Source organism: Micromys minutus (genome assembly GCF_963924665.1).
Source record: "Micromys minutus genome assembly, chromosome: 13".
NCBI lineage: Eukaryota > Metazoa > Chordata > Mammalia > Rodentia > Muridae > Micromys > Micromys minutus.
The window spans coordinates 8,222,225-8,241,542 of NC_137982.1; the positions used below are offsets into that span (position 1 = coordinate 8,222,225).

The following is a 19,318-nucleotide window of genomic DNA, read 5'->3' on the forward strand; positions in this document are numbered from 1 at the left end:
CCGAGCGTACAAGTGACGCTCAGCACCCGCCTTCTCTGGCACTTGTAGAGGAGCCTTAGCTGCCGGAAGCAGTTCCGCGGTGGCTGCCGGGATCGTGGTGATGTGGCCCCCCCGCCTCCCCCCTCCCCGCCCCGGGATGTCGGAAGAAACCAGGCAGAGCAAATTGGCTGCGGCCAAGAAAAAGGTAAAGTGCTCCGGGTCGCGGCCCCTTGACCCCACCCGAGCTCCTCCAACGGCAAGACCATGACCAGAGAGTCTCAGCTTTTCCCGAGACACACGGGTAGAACCCCTCAGCGCCCTGGGCTCCCCCAGTGAAGTCTTCTCAGCCAGCCCCGCCCCCTCAACAACCCAGCCCCCGCCCTCTCAGTCGCCCCTAGGTGACTTTGGTCAGTGACACAGGGTCTCTCTCAGCCCTCAGCTCGGGACGCTCTGATCCAGACCTCCCTGGGCACCTGTCTCCAAGGACCTCGGTCCTGGCCCTGTAGGCGACTCGGGCGTTGGTAGTATGGAGTGGAATGCAGTTACGTCACAGTCCCCCCCCCCCTCGAAACTGTCATTACTACTCCGAGTCTGGTTTGGATTGCCCCACCTACTCACCTAATGTTGTTGCCCCTTTTCCTATTTCTCTGGTGGAGAACCTATTTCCACCTGGAAGGGAGACCGACTGTGGAATTGAGTGGGGAGACGTTTTAGGTGCCCACATTCCCTTAATTTAGCATTGATGTGAGTACACAACACAGTCAGTGCTCCTTGCTGGCATGGAAGAACGGGTTTGATTTGGATTGAGGTTTTTCAGTTTTCTGTTCTCTAGAGAGACTGTAATCTCTCTGGAGCAAAGCGCATGTGTAGTGTTGATCAGTTTCTTGGGGAACTGAACTTATTAACAGCTTAAAATTCAGCCAGATTGTCTTTTCAGACTGGGGTGATGAAAACCTCAGGATGCATGCGAGGCTTCTCATGAGAAGCATCACTTTTTTATGCTTCTTTTGAGAGGAAAAAAAAAAACCCATAAAAGTTGGGCATGGCATTTTTATAGATTTGTAAAGACTTTTCTCTGCAGTGACGTTTAGGCTGTGCCCTTTCTGTTCCCGTGTTCACTAAAGCTGTGCCTTCATGGGTTTCTGTCGTGCTGTAAAGTTTAGGAAGTAAACCTTAGGAAGCACTTTTAGGAAGTAATGTCGTGTACCTTTAATATGTGTTGATAAAACGGCCCCAGTGGAGTTAGGAGTGGAGCTAAGTTGTTAGGATGTTTGTCTAGTATATACAAGGGCTGTTCAGTACGCCGCTTAGTTGACAAGAGTGCTTGCCTATCATGTATGAGGCTCTGGCTTGGATCCTGACATGGCATTAACTGGGCAGAGAAATGCATGCCTATATTTCCTTGACTCTGGAGGTAGAGGCAGAAGGATCAGGACTTCAAGGTTATTTTTATCTATATATGGAATTTGAGACCAGCTTGGTGAATGTAATACTCACTATTGGGTCTGGAGAGAAGGTTTAGCAGGTAAAAAGCACTTGTTGCTCTCGCAGAGGACCTGGATATAGCTCACTTCACCCACATGTCAGCTAACAACTATCTCTAACTCCAGTTCTAGAGGTTGTGTATGATGCCCTCTTCTGGCCAATTAGGTTACTGCATGTACATGATATACAGACATACATTTGGCAAAAACATACAATACACATTTATACACATACAATCTTTTTAAAATTAAACTTAATTTTGTGTTTGTTTTGGAAACAAGGTCTATGTACTCCTGGATGCTTGCCTCTGCCTGCCTAGTACTGGGTGAAAGGTGTAGGTCACTGTGCCCAGCAATCCTGTTTTTTTTGTTTTGTTTCTTTTTCTTTTGAAGGGAAGCTGTATATATCTGGCTCAGTAGTAGAATTCTGGCCTCTCATGCATAATACTCCAGGTTCAATCCCCAGCACAACAATGACAAAAAGAAACCATTGACATGAGATTGTGTTGACAGCACTTAGGCTTTTGACAGTGAGATGACTCATTGGGTAAAGTACCTCCACACTAGTAGGAGGACCTGAGTTTGGATTTCCTGGATTCCATATAAAACCAGACATGGCAGCATGAGTCTGTAAGCTCAGATCTAACTAGATGTATAGAGGAGACAGAATTACAGAAACTGAGGAGCCATCTAGCCTGGTGTGTGTGGTAATGAGCGACTTGTCTGAGAGTGGGAAAGAGGAAGCAGCACTGAGGCTGTCCTCTTACATTGTTGTATGTAGGATGACATGCCTGTGCACCCTCTCATAGTATGCACACATACATGTGTCCTCTGACATTCTTGTGTACACCCTCTCTCCTAATATATAAACATGCGTGCATGTGTATGCACACACACATACATGTTTTAAAGACAGGATCTTTATTATTCCCAGCACCCACATGATGATTCACTTTCATCTGTGATTCCAGTTCCGAGGGTTCTGACACCCTCTTCTGACCTCTGTGGCACCAGGTATACCATGCCTTGCACATATATACATATGGGCAAAACACTCATGCACATAAACTATACTTCAAAAATAAGAATAAAGTCGGAGTCTTCCTCTATATCCTTGGTTAGCCTGAACCTTGCTCTGTAGACCAGGCTATCCTCATCTCGTCACAGAGATCCATCTGCCTCTGCTTTGAGGGCTTAGACTAAAGTGTGCACCACCATGCCAGCAAGAGAAGATGTCCTGAAAAGAGGAGTGGGATTTAAGGACCAGGATATAGTTCTTGTCTACTGGTTCATGTATTTGCTTGTTGTCTTCAGAAACTGGGGGTTGCTTCGGAGCCCCGGCTGGTTTCCCTCTCATGCCTCTTGCCGCTCCCAGAAGTTGGGATTATCGATAGGTGACTGCACACCCAGCCAGCTCCTGCCTACTGAATGTTTACTTTCTGATCTCTACCTCTAGATTTTTCCCTTGGGAGCTGCAAACCACAGAGCGGGGTATCAGAAGATTGAGTTTAGATTCCGTGTTTGCCTCTGTGTGTCTGTGTGTATAGGCATGTGTCTATGATGCTGGGATGGAACTTAGGGCCTCTTGAATGCTAGGCAAGTATTCCACTGAGCTACATTCCCAACCCAATTACTGCCTTCTTAGCCATGCCATTTCCTCTGCACTAAGGGGTTGTTACTATATCTTGTAGAATCGTGGTACCATTCCATTACATGAGACTTATGTATGTTAGAGTATTTTTATAGGGGACTAGAGAGATGGCTCATCAAGTAAGAGTACTAAATGTTCTTGCAGAGGACCTGGGTTCAATTCCCAGCAGCTACATGGCAGATCACAACTGCCTGTAACTCCAAGATCTGACACCCTCACACAGACATACATGCAGGCTAAACACCAGTGTATTCTAAAACCAAAGTATTTTATAAAAACAGCATCGAAAGAAACCGGGCATGAAATATCCCACTGTGTAGAATACTTGCCTAACTTGCATAGGGCCTAGGCCTGATCTCCAGGACTGTATAAACCAGGTATGGTGGCACACACTTGTCATCCTGGTGCTTTTAGAGGTTCAGGCAGGAAGATCAGATATTTAGAGTCATCCTCATCTAACATAGTGAGTTAATGCCCAACCTGGGACACCTGAAACTGTCTCAAACAGCCGATGCGTTCAGAAACACCAAGCAAAAACCTCAATAAACTGGAAAGCTGGAGTAGAGGCTGTGAGTGAGGGCAAGTGGCTTTCATTTCTTTCTGTTTCCCTCTCCACAGCTGAGAGAGTATCAGCAGAAGAACAGTCCAGGGGTCCCTGCAGGAGCAAAGAAGAAGAAAAAGATTAAAAATGGCCATAGTCCAGAGAGAACCACTGCCAGTGATTGTCAGTCACCAGAGAATGTGAGTCTTTCCACAGATTCCTGTGGAATGGGGGTGGGTAGAAGGAAGTGGGGAGGGCTGTGGTTCAGGTGGAAATGTCAGGTGCTGCTTAAAAATTCTGGCTTTGAGGGCTTGCCTCGAAAGGGACCCTGGATTTTATCTCAACACAGAAAAATAAAATCTGAGTCTGGATTCTATCTCTCCATCAGTTAGAAATATGATACGCTTTAGGGCAAGTAGTTCAAACTCTTTGAACCTCTTTTACATATCTATAAAATGATATTTTTAATGTATATCTATAAAGTTTAAGTGAAGTTTATTTCGGTTGTTTTTCCGTTAATTCCCTAGTGGAGGGTCTGCTGTGGAGTTAACAATGAGCCAATAATAGGTACTGCTTGGTTTTCTTGGTTTGGGGTAGAAACCAGGCCAGAGGGAACATCATTGTTCTCAGGCTTCCACGAAGGAGCCATTAGTAAGAGGAGATCTGAGTGTTAAGTCCATCGTTGTCATGAGCTTGTTGGGTTACCTCAGGAAAGTTCCTGCACACACACTTAGTTCCTTCATCTGACGGGATGATGGTGACTAGCTTACTGTAGCAGTGCACAAGTGAAGTCTTATTTGAGTCTGGTTTTAAGGTGGACATGGGGACTGGGTCTGCGGAAAGGGTCTTGTGTATGTTGAGTTGCTGCCTTTGTCAGGTGTACTGACTGCATCCCTTGGGGACTCTTGCTCACTCTGAGGGCTGCCTCTGACAAGGCAGCAGGTGGCTGGTTGGAAGGTTGGCACAGGCCTGGGTACTGATCTGTGCTTCTGAGTATTCCATCTCCCTGACTGTTTCTCTTCTTGCCCTGACTTTCTTGCTTCCCCCACCCTTCCCCTCTTTCTCATCTCCCCCCCTCCTTCTTTTCCCTTTTCGCCTGCTGTAGATTCAGGACATTCTGAAGGTGTTGGTGTCCGACCTTAACCGTTCCAATGGGGTCTCGATCCCCCCATTAGACAAGAGGAAGGTGAGGCAGTGCCAAGACTCCCTCTGGCTTGCTCTCCCAGCTGTGCATGCCACAGAGGTCTCCCTGCTTTGGGGACCCTCTGCCACTGGCTTACTTTGTGTTGCCTCAGTTAACCATTGGCCCCTATGTCTGCGTTTTCAACTGCTTGCTTGATTGAGTTTTTTCCTTTGCCTGTATCGTTTCTCATCTTAGAGGAGATGAGACCCACCTTGAAAGGTAAAGCTAATTGGGGAAACAATTTTCAGTTCAGATGTGTGAGACTAGGGTTTATGAATGCCCAGCATGGTGCTGTCAGACTGGGACAGATGAAACACAAAACACCTTGTGGGTCTTGCCCTCTGGGTATCTGTCTCGAAAAATCTAGACCATAGAAGTTTGGGGTTCTTTTTTATGAGCTCATTTTGGTTTGAAACTTAGGAACATTAGGTTATATGAAAGTGAATTTATAGTGTAGTTTCTGGATTAAGACTTTTCTAAGAAACCCTCAACAGGCAGCGATGTCACATGCCTGTATTCTCAGCACTGTGAAGGCAAAGAGCAGGCAGATGTCTGAGTTTAAGAGGAAGTGGCCTTGCCTGGTCTACAAAGTGAGTTCTAGGACAACCAGGACTACACAAGAGAAATTCTGTCTTGAAAAAGAAACTAAATGTAAAGTTAGCTAACAAATGAGTGACCAGGAGAATCTGCCCTCAGGCTAAACAGTGACAAAAATAGGTGAACAAGCCAGGTGCAGTAGCCCATGCCTGTGAGCCCAGCACTCTGGAGACTGAGAGAAGAGAATGGCAAATCCCAAGACAGCTGGACTACATAGTGAGAGCCTGTCTAGAGCCAATACCAGACTAGACGCACAGGACAAGAGTTTCCGTGACCGCCAGGGTGCCCAATGTAGCCACAGGAAAGCTAGTTCCCAGCGGACTCGAGGCTGGAGAAGGGACATTTGCAGCTACTTTGATGATGGAAGATGGGTCACGTTCATGCACATAGAGAGCTGAGCAGAGTAGTGGAGAGCTGACTTTTCAGAGACTCGGGGCATCCATGTGAGACAGGGCCTGTGTTCACAGGGCTCAGAGCTGGCCTCCTGGACATAACTTAGTACTTCTTGAGTTAACATGTGCCAGGGGATATCCACCAAACAAAAGGAGTAGGCTTCTGTCCAACTGAAGGGGTGGCTTCAGCCAAGGCCATATCCTGTGAGGCTGGGGATGGACAGGGTAAGGACTTGCAGGCTGGCATTGGGCTCTTTTTCAGCCACCAGAGCTGATCTTGGCCAGTTGTTGTGGTCTGCTCAGTTGCTGTGCCTCAGTACTCAGCTCAGACGTGGCACATTGTGTGTATGGGAGTCAGGGGCACATATTTGGTGTTTGTTGTGCTAAGGAGTCAGTCACACAGAGCCGGGGCTTCAGATTCACCAGAGCACCTAGCCTCTCTGTTCCAGAAATGAAGACTTTTCTTGTGTTTTTGAAAACATTCTCAAATTAGTAACTTACTTTCTATTCCAGGAATAAAGGAGATTGTCATCTCCTGAGTAGAGATAACACGGGAAGTTATGGGAAGATAAAATTTTCTGATGGGGTAGGGCATTCTGAGGAGAGTGAGAACTTTGTAAGAACTCCATACTTAGCTCTAACTTAAATTGGGGAGTTACATGGTTGCTCACAAAACATTTGAAAGTCTTCCAACAGCACATGGTGTCCTAGCCTTATAATGCCTGCTTTTGGGAAGCTGAGGCAGAAAAGAGGTCAACAGCTTGAGATCAAACTTGGCTCTATAGCAAGTTTGAGGCAGGCATGAACTTCAGAAAGACCCTGTTTCAAGACCTAAAACAAAAACCAAAAGGTACTCAGAAAAATATTTTCATTAATTTTTTGTCTCTCTGAATGTTGCCAGTCTTAGGGATGTGTGTTCCTAAGATGCTACAAGGGACCCAGAGCCTAGGAGGGTTTGTTGATGCGAGTGTCACACCTCCAGATTGTCTTAGGAGTGCCCAGCTCCCACTGAGGTCTTACCTGTTAGACTCAACTGTAGATGTTGTCAAGGCAACACCTATGGGTGATTCAGAACTGACAGTCACATGGGTTGCAGGGACATAGTCACAGTAAACCTGAAGAGAATGAGTTCTAGGAGGTTCTTTCTCACTTGCTCAAAGGAGGAAATTTGGTCAGCATCTCAAGAGGCTGAGACTGAAGGCTACAGAAAGCAAGCAGCTCTTTCTTTGGAGGCATAGCCACTTCCTCCAGCCTTGCTGGACAGGCCCGAACTTTCTGTCCCTCTCCCTTTGTCTTCCCATCCTCTACCTATCTGGGCTGTTGGACACGAGAAGACCTCTAAGCCAGAGACATAGTCTAAAGGCGAAGCCTGAACTACCAGGCATAGGGGTGCATGCTTTTAATCCCAGCACCTGAGAGGCAAAGTCAGGCACGTCTCTGTGAGTTCAAGGCCTTCCTGGTCTACAGGGTGAGTTCCAGGACAGCCAGGATAGCATAGTTGAGACCCTGTCTCAGAAAATAAAACAAACAAGTGAGGCCTGAGCCTTAGGAGCAACTGGGTACAGCTGTCAAGCAGACAGTTCCTGCCAGGGAATAGGGAGACTTCTACAAGCTGCCATACCTGAAAGCCTAGGATTGTTGGTCCCTGGTTGCTTTTTCTAGGAAGCTCACATGATCTCCTAAATACTTCAAAGGCAGCCATTGTTCTCTGCTTTGTCCAGTTGTTTCTGAATCGACAGTGCGTGGGTCTGGGAGGAGGGAAGGCAGGAAAGGAAAAGGAGAGGGGAGAATGGTTATGTGGACCTTGATGAGTCTGTCCCAGGAGCAAGGCCTATATAGAATCAGGGGTAGTTAGCTCTCTGCCTCTTGGACTTGGCACTTTCTACCTGCTGTGGCTGCCACAGGTCAGAGCTCCAGAGGGAACTAGTTCCTTGGGTGTTCAGGAAGGAGATCTGCAGTCCCTGCTTTGAGCCCTTCAGAATGCTACTAAGTGGCCTGAGGCTTGGGCAGGTCATGTCTGTACCCCAGTAGCTCCCAGCATGCAACTGTCCTGTCCCGGCTGCGGCTGCTGTACTGTCCCGCCTGCCCCATCACCTCATGTCTGTAGCAGTGAGGCTCCTCTCTCCTGCATGGTCTTCTAACCCTCCTGCTCTGTTCTATGACAGGTGCCCACAGACCGCACTGCTTCTGCACCAACTGCTGCTGCTGACACTATGTTTCTTGGTGTCGTCCCTTCCCCCGATGCTGATCTCACTCAGGTTTGTGCCTCTCCCTTTGCCTGCCACCCTCCTGTCTGCTTCCCAAAGGCCTCCCAAAGTTCTTTGAACTCTCTTTTCTCTTCAGATAGCTTAGTCCAGGGGCTGCTCCTGGAACCTGGCGTGGGGAGGCCAAGATGGGGAGCGCTGGGGAAGATGGGTGTTGAGATGACTTTAGCCCACTGTGTCCCTGTGTGATGGTAAGCAGAAGCTGAATAATCTTACCTTATTTCTTTCTACCCATACAGAGCCATGATGCTGGCAATTGCTCTAACCTCATGGAGGAGACCAAGTAAGTGTTCCCTACTGAGGGAGTCAGGGCAGGCCTCTGGCCATGAGCCCCGTTCCCATCTAACTACCTGCACCCCTGATCTTACATCTCTTCCCTTAGGACTTTCTCATCGACTGAGAGTCTGCGACAACTTTCTCAACAGCTCAATGGCCTTGTGTCTGAGGTATCACAGGATTGGGGTCCAGGAAGAAGGTAGAGAGGAAAGGAAAGTTTGGTAGAAAATGAGGCAGTGATTCTCAAGAGACTAATTCATGAGAGGCTCTTGTCATACTTGGAGAAGACTTGGATTTGGACCTCAATGGGCAATGTGATTTTATCCTGGTGTGAAAAGTCCCAGGTGACAGCTGTTGAGTGGCAGGGTTGACCCACAGTGGGATCAGAGCCATGAGGAGTGGCACAAAGGGGGTGTGAGTGAGCAGGAAAGCAGATTCTGCTAGTTGTGGGGGATGGGGGGAGTAAGGCTGCAGGGATTAGACAGTGAGGGTCACAGAGCATCTCCATGTGAGGTATTGTCTCTCCTAGTCTTCATCCTACATCAACGGGGAGGGCCTCACATCTTCCAACATGAAGGAGCTGGAGGTGAGTGGCCTTGAATCATGGCCGAGTAAGCCTTTACGCCAACCACCTATCTCCTCCTACAGGGACCTGGGTGCCCGCTGCCATCTGAGACAGCTCACCATCCCCACCCCTAATGATGCTCTCTCTACCTTTCCCCCCATCCCTCCTCCAACTCCTCCTCTCTGCATGCGCCTCAGAGCCGGTACCAAGAGCTAGCAGTAGCCCTGGACTCCAGCCATGTAACAAACAAACAACTCAGTAGCACGATAGAGGAATTGGTAAGAGTCCAGTGGGGGTCTTTGATTCTTGCTGCCAGTCCTGGGCTTCAGTTTCCCCTTTGGGCTCTGAAGAAAGGGACTAGGGGGCCCCTGGGACCAAGGGGGAATGGTAAACCTGGGAGTTTCATTCTCAACTAGAGGCACCCAGAGCATAGAGCATGCAGCATGGTTCTTGTTGCTCTTCTCTCTGCCTCCTTTCTGTACTCCAGACTCTGTCCTGAGTCCTCGCCTTACTTGTCCTGAGCTTGGTACCTCCAGTAGAAGGGAACACAAGCCCAATTGGTTGTCAGGAGCCCATGTCCTGTTGGCTCAGCTCCTAATTTGCTCTTTGATTTTGGCCACACATTTCCTGGTGTGAATTTCTTGTTGAGGCAGAATTGGAGGCTGTCGGAGACCTCTGTCCACTTATAAGAGGCAAGAGTTCCTAGGCTCACTGAATCGTCAGAAACAAGTGCTCTCCCATTTCTCATGTTCGTGCCCACAAGACACGCTCAATGTTAATTCAGCACATTCTGCCAAGTCCCTAGTTGGCAGAGGGTAGTCATCTTTCTCAAACTTGTTTCTAGAGTTAGTCCTTTAATGTGAACCCAGTTGCATAGTTGTGAGTGAGAAGCAGCCAGAACACCCTGGGAGCTTGAGGAGTTTGTCAGTTCATGTACCCATGTGTGTCTGAGCACCTTCTTCAAATCCATTCTCCTGCTTGGTCTGGGGGTGTCTTGAAAGGGGCCAATCCTAGTCAGTTTTCTTTGAATCTTCCCACAGAAACAACAGAACCAAGACACTCTGGATCAACTGGAAAAGGTAATGTAATTTCTATGTTTCTATATTTCTCCTTTTGTGACTGATGGGGGTCAGGGAGGTCTCAGAATTGCAGGCTTCTATCCAGGAGAAGACACAGGGTGTCGTCCTCCATAGAATTCTTGATAACCTGGCCTCATGGTGGGCCTGTCCTGTGGTGGGGCCTATCCTGGGCCACCAGTATTTTTGTCTCTCTGGGGGCTCATCCCTTGGGCCACCTCTGCTTCCCCAATAAGAGCTGCACTTCCTTGTTCCTGCAGGAGAAGAAGGATTATCAGCAGAAGCTGGCAAAGGAGCAGGGTGCCCTCAGGGAACAACTGCAGGTGAGAGGTCTAGGCAGTGTTCTAAGTCCCCTGGAGAGTATTTCTCTCTTTTCTCTCAGCACTTATGGCCTTTTCTCCAAAGGTTCACATTCAGACCATAGGCATCCTGGTGTCTGAGAAAGCAGAATTACAGACAGCTCTGGCCCACACTCAGCAAGCAGCTAGGCAGAAAGCAGGTAGGACCTGGTCACCCTTCAGCCTTGTACTGATGCCGTGGCAGTCCTAAGGGAAGGTTTTTGGGGCTCCACCTAAACCTCTCTTGTTCCAGGAGAGTCAGAGGATCTTGCCAGCCGTCTACAGTCCTCCCGACAGCGTGTGGGAGAGCTGGAACGGACACTATCTACTGTGTCAACGCAACAGAAACAGGCAGACAGGGTAAGACTTGTCGCTTCTATGGCCATCAGCAGCTTCCTGGTGGACAGTGAGCTCAACAGGCTTTTCTGCATGGTCCTGTGTCTTGCTGCTGACAGCTCAGCATGCACCGTGCCGTTTCTGGCTGCTTTTGTTTGAGTCCCCTGCTAGGTAACTGGGGACTGTACAAGTGAGCTCATCCCTATGGAGTTTTTAAATATATAACTTTAAGGTTTAGTTACTGGGGGGAGCAGAAGGCACCTGGATCCCCTGGAACAGCAATGTCAGTGCTGGGAGCCAAACTCGAGTCTTATGGAAGAATAACTATCTGTCCCATTACTGAGGGTTCTGTTTGTTTTTGGCTTGGTATTTTGGGTTTTTTTTGTTTTTGTTTTTGTTTTTGTTTTTTTTTTTTTTTTTGGTTTTGTTTTTGTGTCTGTTTTCTGTTTGTTGTGGTTAAGACAGGGTTTCTGTATAGCCATGGATCCCTTGGAACCCATAGACATCCACTGACCTTTGCCTTCCATATGCTGAGGTTAAGGTGTGCACCACCATACACTGCATGTGTTTTGGTTTTTTGTTTATTTATTTGAGGCAGGGTTTCTCCGTGAAGTTTTGACCTGAACTAGTTCTGTAGATCAGGCTAGTCTTGAACTCACCGGGGTTTGTTTACCTGCCTCTGCCACTGAAGCACTGGGACTAAAGGTGTCCCACTGCCACCATCCTGCTTATGAGATCTTATTAAAGACAAAAGTGAGGTGGTGGTAGCCAACACCTTTGATATCAGCGCTCTGGAGGCATAGGCAGGCAAATCTCTGTAAATTAAGAACAGCTTAGTCTATGTAGAGAGACCCTGTCTCAAAAAGTAAAAAACATATATGTGTGTGTGTGTGTGTGTGTGTGTGTGTGTGTATTAGTAGTAAGAGTAGTAGTCATAATAGTAATAATATTAATAACAATAATAAATACAAAGGAATGAACCAGATGGAGTAGCACATACCTGTAATCCCAGTACTTGGAAGAAAAAGGCAGAAAGATCTGGAGTTAAAGGCCAGCCCCATCTTCATGAGACTGTGTCTCATAAAATTATGTGTCACTGGGCAAGGCAACACATGTCTGTGATCTCAGCACTGGGGAGACTGAGGCAGGAGGGTTCAAGGCCAGCTTGTACATTCTAGGCTTACCTGGATCCCTCAGACTATATTTGGGAAGAATTAAAAGAGAGCTAGGGTGTTGTTGGTCAGTAGTGAGCAATTGACTGGCCCATACAAGGGCTTGAGTTTGATCCCAGCCTTGCAAAAAACTAATGCTATTATTCATTAAAAATAAAAGCAGAGCTGGACAGATGGCCTGCTAATCAAGGGCACTGACTGCTCTTTCAGAAGACTCAGGTTTGAGTCCCAGCACCCACATGGTGCTTCACAACTGTCCGTAACTCCTGCTTGTGAAGTACAGACATATCTGTAGACAAAACACAGTATATAGAAAATAAACACAACAAAGCAACCCTGAAGGCTATGGGTCCTTTGGTCCCAGCTACTGGGAAGCTGAGCCATCTCAGCCCAGGAGTTTGAAGCCATCTTAGATAACAGTGTTACCCCACCTTAAAAACAAAACAAACACACAGAATCACCAGTGAGACTTAGAATGCAGAAAGGCCTTGGGAGATTGCCAAGTGTGGTTAGGAGGAGGCTTCGTCACTGTGGAATGTCACCGGGGCCATTGGTGTTGTGCCAGCTGCTGCTTCAGCCTGTCAGGTCCCCACTCAGCTTTCTCTATCTGCAGTATAACAAGGACTTAACCAAAGAGCGAGATGCCCTCAAGCTGGAGCTGTACAAGAACAGGTGAGAATGGGAAGGAGGCTGGGCTCTCCGCAGCCTCGGTGCGCACAGTGGAGACTCAGCGGAGACAGGCTTGGGCTTGTGTAGAGCTGTGCTCTGGTCCCAGCCATGCCCCTGACTCATAGTGTGGCTCCAGGTAACTCAGTCTCTCTGAGGCCTGTCACTGTGACTCAGTGCTTTGTCCTGTGGCTGTGTGACTAGGCTCCTGTGTCACTCTGAAACCGGTTCCTTTCTGTTCTTGGTTCCTTCTGCTCTGCCTCTGGTCACAGCAAAAGTAATGAGGACCTGAGGCAGCAGAACTCAGAACTGGAAGAGAAGCTTCGAGTCCTGGCGGCAGAGAAAGCAGCTGCACAGTTGGGGGTGGAGGAGCTGCAGAAGAAGTTAGAGATGTCAGAGCTGCTGCTGCAACAGGTGAGAGGTGCAGCCATCACCCCTAAGGCCCAGACACAAAGTCTGTGGCTCCTTGGGGGTGACCTGCAGCCAAGCGGACAGTTTGGAACCTCCTCCTGTCCTGTGGTAATATTATTTACCAATTGTTCAACAACGGAGCCCTGGCCACACTTTGGATCTGTTATTTCAGTGGTGGTTTGATGGCTACTTCATCTTTATTTTCATTTTACATTGTTGTTGAGACAGAGTCTTATCACTAGCCCAGGGTTACCTGTAACTCACCAGGTGAACCTTGAACTCACAGTAATCCTCCTACCTTAGCCTTCCAAGTGCGGAGGTTGCAGGCAGGAGCTACCAGGCCTGTTGAAATGTCATCATTCTATTTCATTTACATGGCCCATGCAGGAGTCTGCTTAGCAACTCCTGACACTTTGCCATACGGTAATGACCAGGGGTTGTCATTCTAGCTCACACTCTTGTGGGGAGCACTAAGCATGGGCTCCCAGACCTAACCCCTCATTTCCCTCATACAGTTCTCTAGCCAGTCCGAGGCCTCTGGCGGTAATGAGCAGTTACAGCAGGCCATGGAGGAGCGGGCGCAGCTGGAGACCCATGTTGCCCAGGTGAGGGTCTGTGGGGGGAGGGGAGGGGCATGGTCTCCAGTGGCCAAGGGCAGGTGAGGACCAGTGACAGCCCTGTGTAACTTGTACATTGACTGCTGCAGCTGATGGAGTCACTGAAACAGCTCCAGGTGGAGAGAGACCAGTATGCAGAGAACCTGAAAGGAGAGAGCACCATGTGGCAGCAGAGGGTACAGCAAATGGCAGAGCAGGTGAGGCCGTGCCTCCAGTGTCTTCGCTCTTCCTGAGCATCCGAGTGGTGCAGCTGAGGAGTTAGGGGCTTCGGTTTTGCAGAGGTGGGACTGGGGGTGAGTGGTACCCGGGATCTCCAGCTCCCCCTGTGCCTTGGGCAGGTGCACATGCTGAAGGAAGAGAAGGAGCAGAGAGAAAGTCAGGTACAAGAGCTGGAGACCAGCTTGGCCGAACTCAGGAGTCAGATGGGTGAGTAGGGCAAAGGTGACCGGAGAGCAGGAGTGGGTTGAAGGGCCATGATGGTGGCTTGCATTGTCTAGGGGGCAGGTGAGTGTAAGGGCACTGTAAGGGGGGCAAAGGGTCCCTGTCAGGACCAGGTGACAAGCTTTGTCATCTATCTGAGCATGTGCCTTTCTGTGCAAATCAGGGTGGCATGCCTACTGCTACACCTCTGCAGGTGACTGAGCACCACAGAACTGTACTAGAGTGGCTTGAAACACTTATCTCATCTGAGACCCTGACAGAAAGAAGCCAAGGCTTAGGGCAGAGAGCCTGACTCACAGTAGAGCCAAGAGAGCATCCCCTCACTGTCTGCTTCCTTCCTCAGAGGAGCCGCCACCTCCAGAGCCTCCCGCTGGGCCTTCCGAGACCGAAGAGCGGCTTCAGGGAGAGGTTGAGCAGCTGCAGAAGGAACTGGAGAGTCTAACAGGACAGCTGCGGGCTCAGGTGCAGGACAATGAGAGCCTGAGCCACCTGAACCGGGAGCAGGAGGGGCGGCTGCTGGAGCTGGAGCGGGAGGCCCAGCACTGGAGCGAGCAGGCGGAGGAGCGCAAGCAGATCCTGGAGAGCATGCAGAGTGACCGCACCACCATCAGCAGAGCGCTGTCCCAGAACCGCGAGCTAAAGGAGCAGTTGGCTGAGCTGCAGAACGGCTTCGTCAGGCTGGTGCGGAGCCTGCAGGCCCTCCTTACTCACAGGGAACACACTCACCCCTTTTGGTCAGCACCTGCAAGGAATATGGTGCTGTCCACCTCACATGAGGTGGTAGTGGTGAAGGCACCTCTTGACCCAGAGCCCTAGGGTGTGGGAATGATCCAGCAGCCTTTTCTGCTCTGTGAGAAGGAGGTACACATGCAATTCTGGGGACTCCAGCCACATTAGGTCCTACTGTCTGTTGCTTTCTGTGCAGACCAATGAGAACATGGAAATTACCAGTGCGCTGCAGTCAGAGCAGCATGTCAAGAAAGAGCTGGCCAGGAAGCTGGGAGAGCTGCAGGAGAGGCTGGGAGAGCTGAAGGAGACGGTAAGGCCTACCACGGTGTGCCAGCCACCGGACTTGGGGAGGGTGGGTGCAAGGCCCATCACAGATTAGCTGCAGACTGGAACAGGAAGCCCTGGACTGCTCCCCATCTGTGCCCAGGCCAGGAGCTGCCCTTTTATAGTTGTAGGTTATAAAGGCTCTGGGTTCAGGCTGGATTCACATCCATGTATTCAAATGCTTCCTGTCTCCAAACCTATTCACTGAACTTAAAAGAGTTTCCTCATTGAGGTGTTAAAGGTTAAATGAGAAAGTGTGCGTAAAATATCAGGTACTAGTAGTTTGTGAGGAACAGAATGGGTTGGTTCCATCTGCGTTTCCACTCTTGGGGCCTAAAGTAGTGAGAAAGGTGACCGTGTGAGGCTGGGTACGAAGGGAAGGCAGGCGCTCAGGCTGTGGCAGCCAGCACTGCCTGTCCTCAGCCCTAGCTGTCCTGCAGGTGGAGCTGAAGAGCCAAGAAGCACAGGGTCTGCAGGAGCAGCGGGACCAGTGCCTGTCGCACCTGCAGCAGTATGCTGCTGCCTACCAGCAGCACTTGGCAGCCTATGAGCAGCTGACCTCTGAGAAGGAGGCACTGCACAAGCAGCTTCTGCTGCAGACACAGCTCATGGACCAGTTGCAGCATGAGGAGGTACAGGGCAAGGTGGCAGCCGACATGGCCCGCCAGGAGCTTCACGAGACACAGGTGAGGCAGCTCTTAAGACTAGGCCCAGGGGGAAGACCTGGCCACCTCTGTCACTTCTCACTCTCTCCTGCCCCCTTAGGAGCGCCTAAAAGCTACCAGCCAGGAGAACCAACAGCTCCAAGCCCAGCTAAGCCTCCTGGTCCTCCCTGGGGAAGGTAAGACTGCCCAGTAGGAGAGGACTAGAGTTGATGTATTTGGGGAAGCTTTGGCCATTTTCTAGTCACTGGCTGGCCTCAGGGTATATATAGTGGGGACACAGAGGTGGCGTGCTCAGTTCTAGCCTACTCTGTCTACCTCCTGAGATTATTAGAGGAGACAGCCTGCTGTCTGCCCCCAGGAGATGTGGACCAGGAGGAGCAAGATGAGGAGGTTCCTCAGCCCAGTCTGACCATCCCAGAAGACCTAGTCAGTAGAGAGGCCATGGTGAGCTGAGCTCTGTCTTGCCCCTTCTCTTTTCTCCTTCTGTGGTCCTGGGTTTCCTGTCCTCTGGTTTCTTTTGTGCCTGGGAGCCAGTTGTCAGTCTCCCACCTGGTAACTGGTGCACCCTCTCTCTCCCTACTCACTTTGTCCTGAACATTTCCCTGAGGGGCATACCTCCCTCTGTGTGCAGGTGGCATTCTTTAATGCAGCTATAGCCAGAGCTGAGGAAGAGCAGGCCCGACTACGTGTGCAGCTGAGAGAGCAGAAGGCTCGTTGTCGGAGTTTGGCTCACTTGGCAGCCCCAGTCCAAAGCAAGCTTGAAAAGGAGGTGGTGGTCCCCAGGAATGTGGGTGACTCTGTGTCTGAGGAGAGCAACCAGGACCTGCATGTGGCCATGGAGAAGCTGCAGGTAAGTTTGTCTGTGGGGGCTGGGAGGGTGGGTGCCAGCCAGGGCTCCTGATTCTCTGAGATTTCTGTCTTGCCTCCAGAGCCGCTTCCTGGAGGTCATGCAGGAGAAAGTGGAGCTCAAGGAGAGGGTAGAGGAGCTTGAACACTGCTGTATCCAGCTTTCTGGAGAAACAGACACCATTGGTGAGGCGGGGCCCAGCCTAAGGCAGTAGGGGCTGAGCATGGGGCAGATGAGGGAGCCACAGTGTCTGAGCCTTGCCCACTTGTCTGCCATCCCCACAGGAGAGTACATTGCCCTCTACCAAAACCAGCGGGCAGTGCTGAAGGCTCGGCATTTAGAGAAGGAAGAATACATCAGCCGGCTAGCTCAGGACAAGGAGGAGATGAAGGTGAGCCTCAATTCTGTAGTCCAGGCCCTGGCTAGTCTGGGCTGGGATAGTCAGGCTGAGCTCCTTTTCTCCAGGTCAAGCTGCTAGAGCTTCAGGAGCTGGTGTTGAGGCTTGTGAATGAACGCAATGAATGGCAGGGCAAGTTCCTGGCAGTCTCTCAGAACCCTGCCGATGTGCCCACCCCAGTGCCCACAGGCTCCCAGGAATTTGGCGCTGCTGACCAGCAGGGTGGTGAGTAGAGCTGTTGTCTTGGGTAGGCACAAAGGGGAGGATTCCCATGGCATGCAGAGCCATGACCCCCGGCTCCCTTTCTCTAAAGACCTCAGGGAGGTGAGCCTGGCTGACGATACAGAGCCTGCACAAGGAGAGGCAGGGGTACCTGCTCCCCACGAGAACCCCACTGCACAGCAGATCATGCAGCTGCTGCGTGAGATCCAGAACCCTCAGGAGCGCCCAGGCCTGGGTAGCAACCCTTGCATACCCTTTTTCTACCGTGCTGATGAGAACGACGAGGTGAAAATCATGGTTGTGTAAAAGACTGGTGGCCAAAGCCTCACCAAGGGCAGCCAAAGGCTCTGCCCCAACCCACTCCCTTCCTCAGCCACCCTTATCCTTATAATAATAATAAGGTCAGACTCCACCCCCTCCAGGGGCTGGGGAAGTAGCTCAGTTGGTAGAGTATTTGCCTGCTGTGCACACAGCCCTGGGTCCCCAGCACCTCTGAAAAGGCTGATACCTTTAATTTAAGTGCTTGGGAAGTGGAGGTGGGAGAATCGGCCATCCTCATCTACCTAGTGAGTTTGAGGCCACACTGGGCTACATGAAACCCTGTTTAAAAAAACCAAAAGATCAGACTCCTATATTAATGGAGAATACAAATCTGCCTCTTAGCCAGGGTAGTTTTACTTTGTAAACTCCTGTTGGGGAAAGAGCACCAGAGATTCAGTGACTGAGCAGACTGTGCTGGAGGGTCTCAGACCTTACTCAGGACCCTGGGGCAGAACAGTTTGGCAGGATTCTCATAACCAGGTGCAGCACAGGCTGGTAGATCGGCCTAGCATTCAGCAGGGCTCCTAATTTTCCACCATCTCAGTCCTTTCCACCCCCATTTTATCTTCATTCTCTTTATATAGTGTCTTACATGGCCCAGGCTATTCACTACATATTGAGCTGATCCCCTGCCTCACCACTGTGCCTGGTGATTGGCAGTACTAAGCAGGCACTCTGCCGAGTGATTTACCCCCAGCACTGCCTGCCTTTTCCCTTTTGGTAGTGATGCTGGGGGTGGAACCCAGGGCACAGCACGTCCCCAGACCAACTCCCATCTTCTTAGAGGCACTTTAGGGCAGTGGGGCTGGGCAGCATTTTTATGGGTCCCCAGGCAGTTGGGGCTGACTGCCTCAGGAAGGCATCCCACTTAGGAGGGCTTCCATATTCTTGAGGCACTTTGAGACAGGGCACGTGGGTACCATTCTCTCAGGCCTTATGACAATTGGAGAACTACACCAAGCAGGACAAAGGCTGCTGGGGCGGGGTGGACTTCCCCTCCCCCGGTGTACATATTGTACCTGTGTACCATTTTGTATATTCCGGGGTAGGGACACCCCTGTATCATAGTGGAGGTTGGAGCTGGCAAGTGCGGAAGAGCTTCTAATAACTCTTTTGGGCTGGGAAACATATTTATTGGTAGTGTTGGGTCAGAGGAGGAAGAGACAAGGTTGTGGCAGCTGATGCAGCTCCTCTTTATTTTGCTTTTTACTTGGGAAATAAATGGATTTAGCCATACTGCTGGGCCTGGGGTGTTCATTATTGCTTCTGGGGTTAGCATCAGGTTGGCATTGAGCAGAGAATGTGTCCTGCCTGGCGAGGGCAGGCTTGTGGCTTGTGTGGAGCCCAAGGTCTGAAGTGCCTAGCGGGGCTGATTGATACCCATCACCTGTACAGTGCTTATTGAAGCCTAGAGATCCCGGGGGTTGGGGTTGCCAAGGGGCTACAAGAACAGGGCTTCCTTATTGAGTACCAGAATCAAGCCTGGCTTATACATAGGTGGAACTCAGAGTGCAGCAACTAAGGGTATGGACTTCCAGGCCAGGCCTTTTACATTCTGTCTGCTTCTCCCCCTAACCTGTCCGTACATGGGGCCTGTTTTGTTCTTTAGGCTGCTCACAGCATCCTGGCAGAGCTCGTGATACTGCCCCCTAGTGGTGGAAGCAGGATTCACAGGATGAGGACCTGCTAAACTTACCTTATAGCACCCCAGCAAGGGCCTTTCCTTGCCCCTCCATTCAGTGCCCAATTTACACCTTCCCTTTCTCTCAGCCCCACAGAATACAAACCAGCAGAGGCACACACAATTCCCCACTATCCAGAAAT

General features: G+C 50.2%; 1 protein-coding gene across 2 annotated transcripts; it reads left to right on the plus strand.

Moving 5' to 3' along the window:
* Window positions 1-100: 100 nt before the first annotated feature.
* On the plus strand, window positions 101-18,730 carry GOLGA2 (golgin A2; the record flags this gene model as incomplete). Of its 2 annotated transcripts, XM_080928165.1 has the most annotated exons (27): window positions 101-184; window positions 3,733-3,855; window positions 4,761-4,841; window positions 7,993-8,085; window positions 8,331-8,374; window positions 8,474-8,537; window positions 8,897-8,953; window positions 9,130-9,210; window positions 9,973-10,011; window positions 10,269-10,331; window positions 10,414-10,507; window positions 10,600-10,706; window positions 12,468-12,526; window positions 12,793-12,934; window positions 13,447-13,536; window positions 13,638-13,745; window positions 13,887-13,974; window positions 14,333-14,670; window positions 14,915-15,028; window positions 15,483-15,728; window positions 15,808-15,883; window positions 16,066-16,151; window positions 16,339-16,557; window positions 16,637-16,739; window positions 16,839-16,945; window positions 17,020-17,176; window positions 17,265-18,730. In XM_080928165.1, 27 exons carry the CDS (start codon window positions 101-103, stop codon window positions 17,477-17,479), a joined length of 3,078 nt encoding a protein of 1,025 aa, XP_080784291.1. In that variant the 3' UTR covers window positions 17,480-18,730. The 2 variants fall into 2 exon arrangements, with proteins under 2 accessions (XP_080784291.1, XP_080784292.1); XM_080928166.1 differs by lacking the exon at window positions 7,993-8,085.
* Between the last annotated feature and the right edge of the window lie 588 nt (window positions 18,731-19,318).